Source organism: Melozone crissalis, unplaced genomic scaffold (genome assembly GCF_028551555.1).
Source record: "Melozone crissalis strain CALT ecotype California unplaced genomic scaffold, PUWL_Pcris_2 ptg000027l_1, whole genome shotgun sequence".
NCBI classification, from domain to species: Eukaryota; Metazoa; Chordata; class Aves; order Passeriformes; family Passerellidae; genus Melozone; species Melozone crissalis.
The window spans coordinates 70,709,922-70,726,242 of record NW_026535805.1 but is presented as its reverse complement, the minus strand read 5'-3'; the positions used below and the strand labels follow the sequence as shown (position 1 = coordinate 70,726,242).

Genomic DNA, 16,321 nt, shown 5'->3' with positions numbered 1-16,321 from the left:
CTCGAATATTATTGGATCATTAAAGTTTCCCTTACAGCACAAGAACTGAAGGTTTTTTAGATTGTTAGTTACTTAAAATAATCAATAACTGGATTATTGGCTTTTTTTGTGTTCAATATAGGAGTATAGTTTTTGATATTTCCAGGAGTAGGACTGTTCACATGCCTAAGAAATTGCAGGGCTGGTTCCCAATTCCCATTTTGATCAATGCTTGGTGCCAAGCAATGTTTCCAAAGGGAAACTCATATGCATAGCAAAATAACTCAGTGGTGCAGAACACAACCCTGTTCAATCAACAAAGCTGAAAGCTCATATTCACATCCTGATTACATAGAAAAACAGTGTGTTCTCTTCTCCCACACTCTCCTCCCAAAAATCCATGTTGAAAACTTACAAAACTATAATTAACAAGCTGCCTTCTACTATGGTAGAATAGAAAATTCAGTACAAAAACTCCCATTCTGCTTCCAAGCTATACATTAAATTTAGATCTCTTTTTCAGTTTAGGTTGTGACGAGTCAGTGATGACTGCTTGATGGCAGCTTGTTAAGTTTCATCCTCTCTTCTTCCATCTTTCAGAACTCTGCATTTAGGAAATTGAAAGACCTAAGGACTGAGCATGAAAAAGAAGTGAATGCAATAGGATTTCTAGCAGTTTATATGGTCCAAGTTATGACTAAAATACTTACTAGAAAAACTTTGAATTGTGCATTAAAAAGAAGAGGGGGGGAAGTGCAGTACATTTCTTTGCCCTGGTCTTGAAGAAACACTAAGGTTTGGGATTTAACTGACTGTAATTCACCACTAACTGTAGATGATCCTTTTTTCTTTCTTACAACAGTAGTCTAGTTAAAATGTCTGCCATGTGTTGATGATATAGAAATATGCTGTGAGATGAATCCCTTTTGCATTCCAGTGAATGTCCCTTTCTTAAAATGTGTGTTGAATTTATGTGTATAGGAACCAGGGAATCTGACTTTAAAGCACAGTTTTACCACATTTGCAATAGTCATAGTACTTCCAAGCCTTAAACAGGATGATTCAGACTATTTCTTTTTTTCAGCTGTTCTTTGAATTAAGTGAACAGCAGTATTAATCCAGTGCTTCCAAGACTGCTGGTGCAGCACTTTGTCCACTTCCTCAGACTTGCTCACAGCAGTCCCACTGATGGAGCCCTGGAATTGTTTTAACAGCAGACTGCAGTGTGACTTAAGATGTCTTTTTGGAAGAGGGTTGTATTTTTTCATCTCTAAACAGTTAGTTTCTAAACTGGGATTCCATTCCAGTGGAGTGGTCTTTTGGGATCTTTCATACACAGTGGGGAATCCTAAAGGGTACAAACATATTGAGCAGCTGAAAATAAGGTGGAATCTTTCCAAATGAATCCAACAAAAATAAGATGGAAAGCACCTGCATTCAATTCCTTAAGCAATATTTTCAGTGAAAATACAGTTTTGTGCTTCCGAATGTGTTTCTCTCCATGCAAAAATTATGAAGCCAGACCTCAGTTTTTACTCATGCAAAGAACTCCTTGAAGATGTAATTCCAGAAATATTTAGGGCTCTGCTTACATAAGTAAGACCTATTTGTATATGGTTTTGTTTTGTATTAAGAAAATTTTTAAAACTTAGGGACCTGAATGTTAATTAAGTTGCAGTTTTGCTTTGTTAGTATTTTAATGTTTAATTTAATGAAAAGAAAGCAAAATTGATATTGCAAAATTAATGTTGACTGCAGCACGTTAAAATTTCAGCTTTCATTGATTTTTTTAAGTGCCAAGAGAAAGAAAAATGAGGCTTTTTGTTAATTATTTATTATCTTTGTTGGCTTCATGTAATATGCAAACAAAAGAACAGGTCTTTACCCTGCACAACTTATAAGCTGAAAAGTACATGGAGAAAACCAAACAGCTGGGAAGTCCCCAGAGATAAGAAAATGTTAGGAAAGGGCTTGACAGAAATTAATTCATAATTTTAAAATTTTGCTTGTTTGGATTCTGTGGGAGAGTCAGAATGAAAGTTTTTGATTGATTTGACTTGGTTAGCTATTCCACATACAGAATGTAGCAGAACTATAATTTTAGAATAAGAGGATCTGTGGGATGTTCTTCTTCTATGGCAGTTTTCAACAGTGAATATAGGTTGTCTGATAAATAGATCCACCTCAGTAGGCCCAAACCTAAAACCTGTACAGAAGTATGTCCTTTATAGTGTTTGTTCTTGACCCTATTTTATACTCTTTCATCTTGACCTCTTGGTGTTTTTCTGTTTCCAATCAGGTATCTAAGCGGCTGTACAGTATGGGCTGTTATGAAATCTCTCTGGGAGATACAATTGGTGTGGGGACACCTGGAAGTATGAAAAAAATGCTGGAAGCTGTTATGAAGGAAATTCCCTTGAGTGCTCTTGCTGTTCACTGTCATGACACGTATGGCCAGGCGTTAGCCAACATCCTCACAGCCATGCAGGTGACTTGGTTTTTCCTTTCATAATATACAATAATACTATTCTTATTTTAATTCAGTGTGCAATTTTAAAAAATCCTGCCATTAAAGAAATCATTAGAAGAGCAAAAAGGCATTCACTAAACTTTAGGAAAGTATTCGTCACACATCAGATTGTCTACTGGTATTATTGCTGTTGCTTTTACCAGGAAATGTCAAAATTTATATATTCATTACCTTCAATTCCATACAAAATCACTAAGAAACAGTTATGATTATTACATTTCATTGACATTAGATGAAGGAGGGACATTAAATAATTCTTTTCTGATATCTCGGATTCCAGTTTTCTTAGGAACATCTGTATATTTGTTTTCTACTAAACTAAAATTACTACTCTGTGAATGTGTCTAAAAGTAAAATGGAATAATGCATAATTACATCTTGATTTCAGATGGATGAGTCTAAAATATTAGTATTTATGTACATAGAATAGTCTGGATAATTTTATCACTATTCGTATGCCTTCATTATTCTTTTTTGTTTATCAGTTATACCTTCCAAGTAAGATTAGCGACAACTTTATATCTTATTTAATTGGCTTTCAAATCTGTGCCTAAGTTATCAGAGTTAATTTCCAGAAGAAATTCAGAATAGAGCACAATGCAGAAAACAGGCTGCAAGTTCTAATGTAGTTTTTGTGAAGATACAACCTTGAGAAATATCTTAAAATGCCTGTACTTTGCTAAGGAGACCTACTTTTACTAAGCATTACAGAGTCAGTAGCTATTTACAAATTGTGGGCCTTTATTGTTCTATTTTATACTTAATGGTGTCTTCTGTTTCCATGCAATTCAGGCAGTCATTTTGAAGGCCAAAGTTTCCTTTGTCTGACTTGTTATTTTGGCAGAGCTCATATTATGTTATTTAGCTACAATTGTGTTAACAGTGTTAGCGGTATATGCCACAAAAAGGAACAAGGAAGGTTCCAACATGGGAATCCACAGGTATATGACTAAATAGGGAATGACAAAATCTGGTAAGAAAGGTTCTAACTTTTACTCACAGCATTCACTATTCACCCTTACTCACTTTTACTGTTACAAATGTGTGTGTATGTACCATGGGATAAATAAATTACTAATTTCACAGTTAGCTTCAGTTGCAGATGCAATAGCTGAAAGCATGTAAACCCCTGAGCATGGGAGGAGTTGGCCATAAAAATACTTGAAGCATTGTTTTTCAAATCCTTCCTTTAAATAATTGCTGTCATGGTGCCTGCTAAACACTGAACAATGGCTATGCTTTGTTAACTCCAGCATTTGTTGTAAGTGCTTCTTGTCTCATGTTTACCTCTTGTTATCTTTTTATTTAGTTCTTAAAACAACTGTGTAAGAGCTAAAGGAAAAAAAATCTCTTAGGTACCTAATGTGCTGTTTAGGATAATTAACATGCAAATTCAAGAGAGCAAAAGACTTAAAAAGAAATTCCTGTGCAACCTTCTCATATTTCTGGGAAGGCAAGGGTGCCTGAGACCCACCAGAAAACTTCCCTCTGTTGTCAAGGTCTCCTAAAGTACATGTCTAAAGGTGCAGTGGTTTTGGCTCAGCTGAACTTGTCATAGGGTTTGCCAAAAGCCCTGATGAAGCAGGCATTACACAGCCTCTCTAACTGGCTTTGTGCAAGCAGCTCCTTGGCTCACGTAGAAGAAGGTCCCCAGGCTTTTGGATCCTCAAACAGATCCTGCACCTCACAGTGTCCTCTCTTGGGTCAGAAACCCAAGGCAGCTAGCAGGGAGTTATAACTCCTTCTAAAGCAGTGCTCCTGCTAAAACAAGGACTCCTAAATTGCAGGTTGGCTGTGTGGTGAAGTGCTAAAGCTGGTGAGTCAGAGTGCCCAGGTCACTTCTAGTCCCTGCTGCCAGCCTTGCCTGTGCTTTCCTTTCTGCCAAAGATATAGGAATGGCAGAGCACTGGGATAAAACCCCTTGTCTTTAACTCAGCTGCTGTTTCCTGAACCAAACTCTACTCAGACACAATTCCTTTCCCTTCCCCATTTATGGGTCTGCGTGACCGACACAATATTTCAGCAAGAGTGAAATGTGTTTGGGGGGTCATAGAAATAATAGGCTATAGTTATTGTTTCAAAACAAGTTTAAAGAACATTCAGCAGACAAATTACACTCTTCCTAAGACATTGCTGAACAATCCCAGGCTGAGTACTGTTGCATTGTATATTGTATTTCCTAAGAATTAATGAATGACAGCTGGAAAGCCACAAATCACTCTGCACTAATTCAGGCATTGCTTCGATGGGAGATCTCCTAGGAGTGGAAAGAGTTGCTGGTAATTCAGTAAGTGATTTTTTATACAGATCACATTGTTTCATGCAGGATTATACTACCCAGAATATTTTCTTTCGTTTGGGGCTGATCCAAAGTCATCTAGAACTGACAGGCCATATCTGTATAAGAAATTAGGAAGGCAGTAGTCTTGCAATTTTAGTATTCAGTTTTATATGTGTTGTTTTAAGAAAAGGATAGGTAGTGAAAGATGGGAGAGAGATTAGCCGACTTTTAAAGCATAAGTAATTTTTTGAATTGCTGAAGCAAATAATAGAGATAGAAAGGAAATTCAATTCATTTTATGAAAATAATCTATGTAAAAATGTGAGGAACATGAAGTGATGCTTCAAAAGAAACCCGTAAACATTTAAAGTAGAAACATGACTGCCTCTTGATTACATGGCTTAATATAAAACTACCAGAGTATAGAATTTACTAAAAAGACAATTCAGAAGATGGGAAATGATGTGGAGATCTAGTTAGATTTTATGGTACTTTGAGTAAAATTACATGTGTGCATTAGATAATGTGACAAACACATAATGTAACAGAAATAGTAAAACATTTATAGGAAAATGTTACAGATCTCCAAGGAAGGGTAAAAAGATGGGTCAGGAAACTTCTTTCTGGAGAGGCCCTGCTAAGGTAGACCTCACCTTATCTAAGGAGATTTGAGTTTCATTGACAATTGACTTCTGTTTTGTGCACAGAAGTGGAAAGGGGTGTGGAAAGTGTTTAATGGAAGTGTTAAAGAACTCTTTTCCTGGAAAACTTGTGTAGTTGCCAGAAATAGATTTGTGTGTCTTTATAACATATATTCAAACAAGAGAGAGACTATGCTAAGAGGCAAAGAGGATATTTGTCTGGCTGTGATACCTGAATAAAGGAAACAACCACATGATCATCCCATAGAATTTTATCAAATACAAATTGCTGTCCTAATTCATTAAAATGAACTGATTTCTACACTGTGAGGATCAAATTCTAACTTAAAAAAACAATTGTAAAACCCTAATGGCTTAGAAAGACCAAGGATTTTTACCACCTTGTGTAATCATGTTCGCCCTAACACAGAGAGATGAATGAGATTTATTACATGCCAAATGAAACTTCATTTTATGAGATGTCTTTTCCCAGAAAACAGGAATTTTTATAAAAAATACCCATTTTAGTACTAAAACCAGAATTTATCAAGCCTTTAATTAAACTTTCAAGGTTCAGACTGCAAGATTCAGATTTGAGGTTTTTATTACAAAGATAATATACGTCCTTTTCGAGACCTTACAATATTTAATAACATTTTATTAATTTCTTTAAGATCCTTGAATTTTAAAGATGAAATAAAAGTAAATCCAAATAAAAATGGCTGGCTGCTGACCTTTTCCCTGCATCACTTAACTAAATTGATTCTAGTCTCTTGGTGTATGCTGGAGACTAAACTGCATATTTTTGTCCATCCAGTTTACATCTGTAGTAAAATCTAGTTTACTCAAAGGCACTCAGGATTGGCCTGGCTGTGTTAACTGCCAGAAACAGGAGAGGAATCTGAATGTAGATGCTGAAGTTCCTGGTTTATTAATTTACAAGGATCATTTTTACAGGAATAAAGCTTACAACAGCCAGCAGCATGAAATGGTAGAGCCTAAGTTAAGCAGCTAAAACAACTCCTATGTTTAAAATTCCCTCCTCCATGATTTACGTGAAATTCCATGCAAAACATTAGATGAGATGAATTATCCACCCCAAACCATCTCCTGTATGTAGCTGTCCATCTTATTCTTTTTTTTTTTTTTTTCCAAATACAGGCTTTGGTTTTTATAGCTGTTGAGCTTGCTTGAAGTCACAAGCTGTCATGGCACCCTTCAGGTACAGGTTAGAGGCCAGCTTGCTGCTGAGATCTCTTGTCCAGGAGCTGCTTGCTACTAAGGATCCTCAGCGCAGGCTCTCTCTCCATCCTGCCAGGCAGGCAATGGCTTTAAACCTGAAGCTTTAGTGCTTGGCCCTTGCCTGAGCTACTCAGCCGCAGCATTGCAATTGCACTTGTGCCATCTGGTACCTCCCTGATTCTCCTTCTCATCCTCACCTGCTGGCTTGACTTACTGGCTTACCCCCAGACCTGGCTGGTCTTGTCTGATCCTGGTTAATGTGTCCAGAGCTCATTCCAATCTTGAATCTCTAACTCAGCTTCATGGCTTTGTTTTTCTGGTGATGTTGCTGCCACTGCCTGCCTGGCTGTGGCTCTGGACTCCTTGCTTGCCTCCTTCTATGGAGTTGTCTGTCCTTGCTGCTTTTCAGGACAGCTGAGTCTTTAGAGAAGGAACTGGCAACCAATAACTTGAGCTTTAAGGATGGCTTTTAATGGCAGGTGGTGCTGAGTGGGTGCTGAGAGTTGGCAGGTCTCATGCTTTGATCTTGGAGCTCAGCTGGAGGCTTTGTCTTGCAGAGGCAAGATATTCCTACTCAGTTAAATTCAGAAAGCATTTCCTGGTGTCTTAGTGTACACAAAGCTCTAACAGTTCTCCACTTGCAGCTCTGTTGGTAAAAAAACAGACTCAAGAAAGCCTGAGAAATTGGTGTTGGTGTCTGACAGCACTTAAACATCTCTCTCAGGTGCCAGATTATGTTTGCTGACATTTTCCTCTTAAGTTTTCAGACCTGCATTTCTGTGACTGACTTAAGAGAATATACCTGTAATGCCATAGTGATGAATTTCCAAATAAATACATCATATGTAAGAACACTTGTATACTAGAAAATTCACTGAACATTTGTATCCTGCAGTCAATTCTTTCACCTTGGATTTGTCTGACATATTTTAGTAGGTATCTACAAGGATGAGGGCTCATCCTAGCTTGTCCCAGTGAATGAGTAGTAGTTACAGCTAGAGGCTGAATAGAATAAGGAGTGATAAAAGGAAATAATGGTAAAATGGCATGAAAATGTCAAGTACAATTTCAAGTACAGTTTTATGAAACTATGTTGTAAAAAGTTATAAGCACAATACCTTTAATTTAGTTTTCATGAGTTTTATGTGCTGATCAAGAAAGAAATAAAAAAAAAAACCTTATCGTCCTTATCGTTCTTCATTTGTAAGCAACATTGTCTGTTTATTTCCCTGAAAAGCACAGTCATCCAGAGCTATAGTGCAGTACAATGAATTGACACTTCTGTTTTAAGGCAGAGAAGATAGATAGGTAACTGTGAAAAAGTGTGAATCCCAGCATGTACTCATTGTGCTAGGAATCCCTCCTGTAACAGTGAATATGCAATTTTTAGCTGAGGAAGCTGGTCCAGCCAGATTTGTCTGTTGCTACACACATCAAAAAATACTGGTTTTGGGGAGTTCTGCAGTAACTGACAAAATGAGCTTGTATTGACCTGCCAAAATTCTTGCTTCAATAGTGCATTAAATGATACTAGCATTTTGGGGTTTTTTTTCAGCAGTGTGCTGGGGCACTCACTACCTGGCAATTAAATTCTTTATATCTGAACTAAATTTTAACAGAGCAAAAAATAATCATGACAGCTCAGTTAAAATTTCAACACTGTCTTACAGGCTGTTTTTCTAAGCTAATAGGGAGATACTGTGTGGAATTAAGGAGGTGCAGGAGACAGGAACCATAACATGCATCTTGGTTTGTCCTTTCCTAATTTGACATGTCATTGTATTCATGGCTTTTTCTTACTTTTTCTTATTTTATTTGTAAAACAGAGGTAAGGCTTCTCTCTTTCACTTTGTGAAGTGCTAGGAAAAAAACAGAGGAAGATCATCAGACAAGTACAGATAGTTTTTGTGAAGAATTAAAACATACTTGGTTTTTGAAATTATAATTTAAAAACAGAATAGATTTCAACTTTTCTGTAGAATGTACTTTTTAGATTTAAAAAGCTAAAGTGTATGAATGAGCAAATGATCAAAATACTTATGTGCCTAATCAAATTATCTGAACCCTGTAACCTTCCCCTTCTTTTATCCGGCACAACCTGGCACTCTGAAGACATTATGAAACAGAATGTGAGCATAGGAGACACTTGCCATATAGAAGAATGCATATATTTGGAGATATTGAAAAAAAATTCAATATGCTTGCATTCCTATTTTGAGGAAACCATAGAGATGGAAAGGCTTCAGCAGACCTCACAAGTTTGCTTTCCTCTGCTGTTTACAAATATATGCCAGGAAACTGCAGAAGACTTAACACAGATCTCCAGAAACTAATTTCAAGGTTCAGATAGGGAAAAATTACCAAAAAATTCAGCTTGACTGAGGGTAGCTGTACAGAATTCAGGAAGGGCTGGTCATGCTTCAGTATTTTGCTGGAATTCTTTGAGGCAATCACTGCCAAAGAAGACAAAGGATGTACAATGGCCATCGCATGCTTTGATTTTTTAGAAAACAATTTGCAGTTTTCTGCAGTGGAAGTTCATATTAAGGTGTGGAGGCATGTAATAAGTGGAAAGTTGGCTAAAGGGCAGGAAACAAATGAAATTACGAAACAGAACTTCTTTAAGCTGGAAAGCACCCATCAGCAGAGTTGTGGATATATTGGCTTGTGCATCCTAGGTTTTCCTGCTTAAATGAATAATTTGCAATACTGTAATGCTCATGTTAAGGGCAATTGTTCTAACTTGTAGAAATTAATTTTTTTTCAAATTTTAGTTTTGGATTGTGAGAAACAGGAGAGCTAGCCCAATTTGTAAATGGAAATATGTGTAATATTCTAAAACATGCAAAAGAAAATGTTTGAGATCAAACATAAGAGAATGGGAATACACAAAATTTTAGCTAAAGCAAGAGACTTCACTGCGACATGCCTGTTTATTTAAGGGTATTCCCAGATTTCTACTTTTGGATTTTTCTAAGAATTAAAATATCCAGGGCACTCACTGGGTATTTTCTGGGTTTGAAAATATAAACAGTACTTTTGAATTGTTAGCAAACTAGGCAAAATGTTGTCAGTAAAATAAAACTCCTTAGAAAACATCAATTTGCCTTTTTGTTTCTGTTTTCTTTTATTCCCCCTTCCCTGTGGAAATGACATAGCACTTAGCTAAAGCTAGCAATTAAAAAAGCAGATGTTGGAGACAAAGAAGTACATGATATTGGGAAGGCATGTGAGTAGAGTTATTTGAGATTGAAAGCTGACAAGTCAGGTGAATAATACTCTATTTGAAAGCAAATAAGTTAGGGGGAAATGGCAGGTGAATTATGCAAAAGTAGCAGGCTGAAGAAAATATTCATTTTCTTCCTCTGAAGAAAACTTAAAAAGAGGGTGTCTACTTTAAGAAAGTAGGAAAAAACCTTGCATTCAATCAAATGATAATGCTACTGTGAGCAGTCAGCTAGTTACTATTGTAAATGAAAAAACATACTGCACAAATGGATAAATCAGATCTACATATGGGAAGAAAATGAAAACATAGGCATTCATGCTCAAAAAAAAACATCTGGCAGATATTTTCCAGTATTTTGTCTTTTTTTTTTTTTTTTGTACTGGTTTTATGTTTTTGCCTTTAATAACAGCAAAATAAGGAATTAAACAAATGAACAGGCAGCATCACGCCTGCTCTTTTCTCAGATCAGTACAAAAGAATTAAAGAATTAGCAGCCCTAGTTTTACTCTTCTCTTAGATCAGTACAAAAGAATTAGTGACTGCATTTTTGTTGCTTTCTGCTGCTTTTTGCAGAATGTGCACAGTATGCGATTTCTGAGGAACTGTAAGTTTTGGACCCCTTATGCTTCAGAAAAACTTGATAGTCTGAGAGGCAACAAATAAATTAATCCTTACTGTTATTATAACTGTTACAGTATAATTGGGGAAAAACCTAAATGGTAGACTTTGTTTCAAGGTTCTTATTGTTTGGATATTTTAAGATAGGAAGAGGAATATATTTGTTATTGCGTATTGAAATAGCAGTGAGAGTTCCTGAGTTAGATTTGTTTACATGCATACCAATAGGTACCAATAGGTACCATACTATTGGTTTTGTGGGTTTTGTCTTTTATTTGAAATAAAACTTAGCTTACTATAAAAGATTACTGAATAATAGAAATACACATTGTTTAGCTGCTTGTAAAATGCTGTAATATTGGATTTCAGAAGCTTTCAGACGTAGGTACTGAACCAACAAACCTCAAGTCTAAGTCTGTTACAGGATACGAAGAGAAGGGAGCCTTCATCATTTATAGATTATTCTCATCTTCAAATTAATCACTAGGGCTGACTTGCAACATTAGACATGACTTTCCTTTGGCTTACAGTCAAACCTCAGCTGTCCTCTAAAGTATTTTTAAACATTTGATTTTTACATGCAAATCTATGCATCTTTCTTTATATCCCTGCAAATATATCACTCTATGTCTAAATGGAATATTAATGGAAAATTATTGCAGCAACTATACAAATAAAATTTGAAGTGGTTTTAGTTTTCTGTCTTAAAAGCAAAGATAATTTCTATACAAATAGTATTGAAGCTTTGTATTTATTAAAAAAAATTAATTTGGCCCAAATATTCTTTTTCTGTGCTTGTGTCCTCCTTGTACATTTCTTTTTCTTGGAATGCTGTTTTATTGTATCCTGCCTAATCATGTCTTAAGTGCTTTAATTTCTGAGTTCTCCATCCTGTAAATGTCATTCATTTACACATTTCATTCTGCAGTGTCAGTGGTACATTCCAATTTAAGCCTCATGATCATTTTCATTAAATCTAGAACCGTTAAAGCCATATTGATTTACTTGATCAGTACCTAAAATACATTTCTAATATTGCTTTCATTACTATGCATCTTTGTCCTCTTGTGAACGCACTTTTTTGTATGCAAAACTAAGCAGATTCAGAGAATTTACTTTAAATGGTTCTCTGGTCTTCATCAGATTCTGTTCTGCTGCATCTTTAGTTGTCATAAGTGGAAGTTTAGTCTGAAAAAGGGAAAGGAACTAGTAATTATAAGATACTAGTATGAATGAGATTATAAGAAGCTTGCAAGTAGAGCTTGCAAACAAGGCTCACACAAAATTGCATAGAATATAATTTAGGTACAAAATTAGCAGATTACAGTTGTTTTTTAGGGCAATACTCCACACAGCCTGTCAGTGTCTAAGTCCCCTTCACTCTGCTGCCCTTTGTAATTCCTTTTTTCCATTCTTGGCCTCTTTGAGTGCTTAAGCAGAGTAAATATCCTGCTGGCAGCTCCCTGGCAAGAGGAAAGAATGATGTGAGCAGATACCGTGCTCCCGCATTCACCTAACCCGAATGTTTTTCGTAGTACTTAGGTTAATTTTTTTCTCTCTTTCACTGTTTTCCTAGTCATTGTTTGATAGGTTTAAGTCCACATAGCCAGAGCAACAGTCTCTTTACAGAGCCCCTTTTATCATCCCAGCAGCGTCTTGTTTAACTTGACTATTTAAATGGCTAAAAGTCAGCATCATCCAGTTCTGAAGTGGATTGGGCAGCAATCCAGCTCTTTTTGTTAGAGACAGACATTCATTTTTTTGGACTAGAAACAAATTACTTCCAAATGCTGGAAATGTAATAAGGCTTAAAAAAAAAAAAAAAGGGTTTCAGGTGTTTATAGAACAAATTAGTATAAAATAGTTTTCAAAATGCTAAGCCATTTTAAAATAAATATTTAGTACTTTTAGAAGCTGTGAAAATACAGCACTAAAAACCTGAAATCACTGATCCTTAGCATGCATAAGAAGTATGTTGAGGGCACACTGGTGTCACATTCCCCATGCATATTTCTGTTGTGCCTTGGATTGTGTGCATAAAAGGTAGTATTTTGGGGTGGTTTTTGCATGATTGATAGGGACTGGCTGTGGTTTTAATGAGATGACTGCCTGTAGCAATCAGAAATTGAACTGATAACTATTTTACAACAGTCTTTGATTCAATTCCTAAAAATGAAAGCTTTGATTATCTAGATGACTGGAAAATAAAGAATTTTCATTGGTCTGAAGATTGTTTCTTGTGCCTTATTCAGCATTACATAAGCACTCTCTCATCCACAGAAAGACAAGCTAGTTCTCTGCAATTGTTACTTGTCCCTTTTAGTTTTATGGTGTCTTGCTTGTTTCTCCCACACCTTCCAACTTCCACAACAAATGATATGGGATTTCCACAAATACAAACCTACACAACTGGCTCATCTCAGAACCCATCCTTGCAGGCTCATCCCATTCTCCCTTCTCAGCACCCCTGCCACAACCTGCATTTCTTCCTCAGCTGCCATCTCATCAGCTACCATGGTAATTTGAGAGGTGAGGTTTGTCTCCATAGGGTTTGCATTCCTGCAGTTGCTGTGTCACTCCTTCAGCTGTGTCACTCCTTCAGAGGGTTCTGGCCTCTCTGGCACTGTGGCAAATTGCTATGTAAAGCTTGCATCCCAAAAACCAAAAATCCAGGCTGACAGCTATGGATGGTCCCTAAAGGGTGCTAGTTGCCAGACTGTGCCAGGAATTGCCTGGTGGAGCTCTGTCTGCCCCAGGGCAAAGCTGTGCCAAGGACTACGCAAGAGTTACCCACAGTGGACAGTTGAATTCCAGTCCTGATGCCATTTAGGTTTTTGGTCATATACATGGCCACAAAAGAGCACAACTGCCTGTGCAATAGCCACACAAAAGAGAGGTTTTTGCTGTCATTCCTAATAGCATTTGTGGCATTCCACAAATGGCATTCCATAATGACATCTGAGGATGTCTCTGGAGATGAGATTTCAGAGGTTTTGGTCAGCTCTAGGTGTGCTGCTGATGTCTCTGGGGATTTGAGCTTATATGCTGGATGCTAAAAAGGTATGTGGAACACTGACAGAAATAAAATGCAATACTTCAACATAATTTAAAAAATAATTGTGAAAGAAAATTTTCAAAAGTTTGGTCAAGATACAATTAAGTACCTTTAAAACTTTTTTCCAGAATTTAATTCCTCATTTGATTTGCATTCTTTTTTGAAAATAAATTATTTCTATAAGTGTTACTTGACTTTTTAGAAGTTCTCCCTATAATCATATGGAACTTAAATCTATACACATCTAGAAGAAGATAAATGGCTTTTAGACATGTTTATTTTTCTACTTGGTGGGAATTACTCCCTCTCCCTTTTTACCCGAAAGTAGTTTTTCTTAAAGTTTAATAGCAACTGTAAAAAAAGACAGAATCACTACAATGCTTCCCTCTTGGAAATGATTGTTTTCATGACCTTTCATTATTTGTGAGTGTGTGCATTCTAGTTTTTGCTGGAAAAAGAGGACATTGCATGGAACCTGAATTTTGAGACCTAAGCAAGGGTCAGAGGAGTTTGCCATGGCTGGAACAGACTTGGGGAATGACAAATCCCAGGGTCTCAAGCAGGGAAGTGTTGTGTTTACAGGATGATGCTTCCTTCCTTTTTGGGCAGCTCTACAGACAGCTGTGCTGAGCGGGTGGAACTAAACCTCTGGCCATTCTTGAATATTTACAGCTCCTCAGAAGGAATTTTGTTATCATCTAGCAAACAATGAGGGAGGGAGAGTTACTTCCTATTTTGAGATGTATCAAGTGGCTTTAAACAAGATCTTAGGATGTTTTCTAAGGTAAAAATAACTGCAGAAAATCTGTAGATAACTGTGCCCAGAAGGCTGGAGTTCTGAATTCACTCCAGATGAGTGTTGGGTGGATCTTTGTAGCTTGGGAGTACAAATGAGCATTTGCATAAGTGGAATAAGTTGAAGATGACTCTTCAGCTAAGACAGAAACCAAAGCTGATGTAGTACCTAAAGTATGACAATCATTTTTTTCATTCTGTGCTGTGTAGAAGCAAGGCAGAAACAGTCTCTTGAGTCAAATAATTTGTCACTTATCTTTTTTTTCTTTTGAAATGTTGCACTATGAATTTAAACAGTCAGGCATTCAGAAATAAAAACATTTTTATAGTTTTTAAACATAAATGAACGGTAGTGTTATGCACTCCAGCTTGCATGTTTGCCTGTTTACTTTTTTGTTCTTTGTTGCTTAGTGCAAATGATATGTGGTAAGATTGCCAGAGGCAAATGATGTGATTTGCTTAACAGAGTTCATTCAAATGCATAAAGTAAACTCTTATAGAAAGATTTTTTTCTCCAATGTTCATAGCAGTTAAATTTTGCTTGCACTAAGAACTGCAACAGTAAGAAATAATTTTAACTTGATGGAGTATTTTTCCTCTAAAGAATAAGCCAAGTAAACAAAATAGAAGTAGATTTAGCAGAGCAATATAATATGCATCTATACAAGGTGCTAAGTTGAATGGCTTTTTAAACAAAAGAAGTGTTCTGGCTGTACTTCTGGCAGATACATTGGATAGACAATTACAGATGTCTTTTTATAAAAAGGAACTTCCATCAGAAAAAGAGAAAATTTTCAAGGCCTTTTTTACATTTCATGGCTCCCCACCTTAATGCCACCAATTAATTAATCAATGTATTTGAAGGGGAGGCAATGTAACATGCTAAGGTGCTGTAATGTGATGAACATTATAAAGTTGATCCAATTATAATAGAACAGTAGATGAAAAGAAACTATCACACTTAGAAGTTTCTTGCATTATAATGAAAATTGTGATGAAAAATTTATTTGAAATAAAAATTCTCTCTGCCTAGAGTGGACAAAAACTGCCCTATTTGATTGCATCTTCTTTGCCCATGTTGCTGTAATTATTGTTACTGGAATGATTCCCATCCTGGAATTCTACTCAAGACACTGTCTTTTTTGCACAAAATATAAAGTGCTACTTCCTTGAAATTATACAGATGAATGACTAAAACATATATTCCATAGCTTTTAAAGGGAGATTGTTCCTTGGTTCTGAATTTTGCAGTAGATTTTCTAACAAGACCTAAGTGGTCCCATTTGTTAAGTACATTTGTCTGAGTCTTGAATAAAATAAGGATGTGCACAGCCATTTGCAAGTTCACAGGCTATTTGGCAAGAATGAATTTTAGGAAAAAAATGCCAATATAAGTTTTTTTTCCTTGTTTTAAAAAATAAAGTGAATAATCAAATTGCAAGCAAACAGGAATATCTGGTACTTTAGTATACAATCATGTTTACTGTAATATTGCCATGATTTTTGCTTAGCTAGTTGGGAAACTGGTCTTTAGTTACTCCAGAGAATGAGGTGCACAAGAATGAATACATTTGGTTTCGGGTTTTGTTTTATGGTATTTGATGGAGTTGTTTACTCCATTTGATGGAGTTTTTACTCTTGCAATGATTTTCAAAACACAAATAGCAGTGAAGAAGAAAAAAAAGAAGCAGGATAGCTGCTGTAAATATTTTGTAAAATGTCCATCTGAAGCTCCTCAACCTCTGGTAATTAGAAGCCATGCTGTGGAGATTGACAGGGTAAATTACCAGTTAATGTTTACACAACAAAACATATGCCCAGTACAATATCCTCCACTGATGTTTCTGAAACCAGAGTCCGGAAATGTACAGTGGAAACAAGACGTGGTACTTTTCTTGTGCCAACATAAACAGCAATTACAGCACAGTGTGAGAGAAGTCATAAGAAATAC

The 16,321-nt window shown here is 36.2% G+C and overlaps 1 protein-coding gene across 1 annotated transcript in view; it reads left to right on the top strand.

Moving 5' to 3' along the window:
- HMGCLL1 (3-hydroxymethyl-3-methylglutaryl-CoA lyase like 1) overlaps positions 1 to 16,321 on the top strand; it is a 75,728-nt gene that overhangs the window by 47,588 nt on the left and 11,819 nt on the right. The window contains exon 7 of the mRNA XM_054280581.1: positions 2,279 to 2,467. Within this exon, the coding sequence (XP_054136556.1) occupies positions 2,279 to 2,467 (189 nt within the window). The remainder of the gene's footprint in view (positions 1 to 2,278; positions 2,468 to 16,321) is intronic.